The sequence below is a fragment of the Syzygium oleosum genome, unplaced genomic scaffold, assembly GCF_021117445.2.
Source record: "Syzygium oleosum isolate NSW1041296 unplaced genomic scaffold, Sole_v2.1 Sole_v2.01, whole genome shotgun sequence".
NCBI classification, from domain to species: domain Eukaryota; kingdom Viridiplantae; phylum Streptophyta; class Magnoliopsida; order Myrtales; family Myrtaceae; genus Syzygium; species Syzygium oleosum.
The window spans coordinates 1155709-1158841 of NW_026607485.1; the positions used below are offsets into that span (position 1 = coordinate 1155709).

Sequence of the window (3133 nt, forward strand, 5' to 3'; positions counted from 1 at the left end):
CGCTGGTTTGAGCCCTAGCTCGCCGGCCGCGCGGACACCTCGGTTATCAAAAAAAAAATGCGTGGATAAATAGATTCCGTTTCATCTCGAACGTATTTCAAATTCAAATTTGATTTTTTTTTTATAAATTACCTACCAAAAATAGTTCAAAACTTGTAATATTTTTCTTTTTCGAAATACATGTGTACAATCTCTTTGTGTGGTCTCAATAATTTCTTTCCTTTCATTGATAATCTAAATATCTCGTAATAAGGAGATTTTGCAAAATCATTTGCATCAAACTTTTTCATATACGCGTTATGTGTGCACTTTTGTTAGTGATATATATTGCTCACTGTCGCGACTTTCCCTTAGGTGAACCACTTAGGCTGCGTTTGGTCGTCCGTATTTCTGGCCAGAATAGGATTGGATAGGATAGGATAGGAAATCTGGGGATTTGGCCATATCCTATCCATTGTTTGGTGAAGTACGGGTTTAAAGTCGGATATTCTCATATCCTATCCTATCCTGCGTTTGGTAGAAACCGTATATCAATATAAAGAACATATATGCCCCTATGTGATGCTCATGAAAATTGTCATCATCGTCTTTATGTTTGCCCCATGAACTTGAAGCCTTTTCCATACACAATCAAGCAGAGGTTGCAATCTATGGAAAATAGAGCGCCCACTCCGAGGAAACCTTTTCATGTGTAACAGCACAAGATCCTTCAGAATAATGAACAAGTTTTTCTTGGCGTTATCTTAGCGAGCTGACCCTCTCCAATCTATACTGACTTTCACAGCTGAATATCTTGCCTAGGAATGCAGTGGCGAATGAGCAAAAAGAAAAAGAACTGAGCAAAAAAATAATAATATGAAAGCAACGGTACGACGAGACTACAACAACAACTATGAATAAAGCTCCAAACTTCACAAGAAACAACACATTCCAAAAACTAAAGCATTCCAATAAATAGTAAAATCAACATTGTTCGATGTTGTTCATTGTCTAAAAAATAGCAAAAAGAGACTAGACACGACATTACTCTTCTATCATCTCTTGGAGAAGCATGTCCACAAATGCCTTCCTGTCATCTCCTTGAAATCCAAAAAAAAGATGAATATTCTCAGGATCCTTCACAATTTTTCTGCACAATTTTATTCTATCCATGGTATCTAGAGACATCTTAAGAAGCTCTTCGTTGATTTTTCTCTTGTCATCATCCAAATCTTTCGCATGTCCAATGCGGCTAGCAATCATCTCCATCCTCTCGTTAGCTTTTTCCATAAAAGAGCCAAAAGTGCTTGCAATTTCAACTAACCCAGCAGCCCACTTGTCACTTGCTTTAGCCCTTTTTCTTCTTGAAGAATCAGCAACATTTTGCATTTGAGAAGATGATAGTGGCGGTAAGTTTTGATTTGCACCAGTAGTAGCCACGTCAGAATGATTCTCACTTTCTTCATTATCTACAGCCGCATGAGCTTCTAAAGGGTCTTCACTGAGATTTTCCTTGGCACGGTCTCTTCCAAATACAGTTGCTAGTCGATCATATTGAGGGAAGGACTTTCCTCTCAAAGAAGCAGCTCCTGGATAGGCCTACAAAGAAAATATATTGTTTTTTTAAAAAGAAACAAGTTGTAAAGAAGAAAAATGAGAAGAAGTAACACTAACCTTGCAATATTTTTGCCAACTATCTTCCGAATGAATATCAACGGAATGTTTTTCGTGATCCCATCCAAAGCCACTTTGATCCTTCAAGTCATAAATCTGATTATACAACTTTTTCAAGTTTCTCATTTTCGACTCAATATGAGGATTACCCTTAATGCCAGAACCAGGAAACTTTTCTTGAACCCACTTCTCTAACATAATCATGTAACCACTCTTGAAGCCGTTATCGGCTTTCATTCCTCGCGCAACTAGTTCTTCAAGACCATCTAGAAGTGCATTTTCTTCATCTATTGTCCATACACGTCGGTCTCTCTTTGTTCCCCTTCCTTGGGTTTGACTAAAATCGCTACCTTCCATTCCTAAACATCTCATTGCAATTTTACAAAATTTAATGATAGATGATAGCATGGTAGAGAAAATTTAATGATAAAAACAGCATAGTATTAAAAATTTAAAATGATATAGCCAGAATTCAAACATTACATAAGGAATATTTTTCTCCATGATGACAAATCAGCACCATATTATACATGTCTAATAGCAATGGAAACAAAAACATCTTACAAAACAAGCCTTACAATAATTAGAAACAAATGAGACAAGGAATAATGTCAAATCAGGCGACTCCTCCATGTCCTCGACTTGCATTCCACTCATAAACATTTGTATTGCCAAATTTTGCCTCCATGTTGTCCAATGATCCGATGGCTCAAGAACATTAATTGTTTCCACATCTTCAATGGAGTTAGCAACTTCATCTAATTGTGCCTCAACTGGATCAATAGCCATTTCTCTTCTTATCAAGTTGTGTATAAGGCAACAAGCTATAATAATTCGTGTTTGCGTTCTAATTGGATAAAAAGATGGACTCCTAAGAATAGCCCACCGTAACTTTAATAGACCGAAGCATCTTTCTATGACATTTCTAGCTTGAGAATGCTTCATGTTGAAGTACTCCTCAGGGGAATTTGGCATACAACCTTCTCTCCACTCGGATAGGTGGTATCAAGTACTTCTATAAGGAGCAAGAAAGCCCTCCCCATTTGTGTATCCGGCATCGACAAGATAATAATTACCTAATAACAAATGATAACATTATTAATTGTCTTAGAATCGTCAAACCCTACACGTTAAATAATGTAACATATTGATAAGGGCTTATCTTACCAATGGGAATCTTCAGACCATTGGGTTTAACTAAAGCATCTCGAAGCACTCTAGAATCTCATGTCACGTGAGCAAACTCCTAACACATTGGTCGCTATCTCACCCTTTCTATTTCGATACCTTGGTTTATCAACCTCTGGAACACGTACCCTAATGTATGTGCCATCTAATGCTCCTAAGCAACCCTAGAAACATGAAATTAATAGAATAACCTTATGTTTAAAGTATTAAATTAATCCATGTAATAGCAAAGCAAACATACCTTAAACCATTTCCATCTCTCGTTGGTACATTCCTTTGGAACTGGTTCAGG

The 3133-nt window shown here is 37.0% G+C and overlaps 1 protein-coding gene across 1 annotated transcript; it reads right to left on the reverse strand.

Annotated features, from left to right (window-relative positions):
• Nucleotides 1–981: 981 nt before the first annotated feature.
• Nucleotides 982–2277, reverse strand: LOC115693834 (uncharacterized). The gene is made up of 2 exons (XM_030620896.2): nucleotides 1654–2277; nucleotides 982–1578 (listed from the first exon to the last, which is right to left on the reverse strand). Exons 1-2 carry the CDS (start codon nucleotides 2059–2061, stop codon nucleotides 1024–1026), a joined length of 963 nt encoding a protein of 320 aa, XP_030476756.2. The 5' UTR covers nucleotides 2062–2277; the 3' UTR covers nucleotides 982–1023.
• Between the last annotated feature and the right edge of the window lie 856 nt (nucleotides 2278–3133).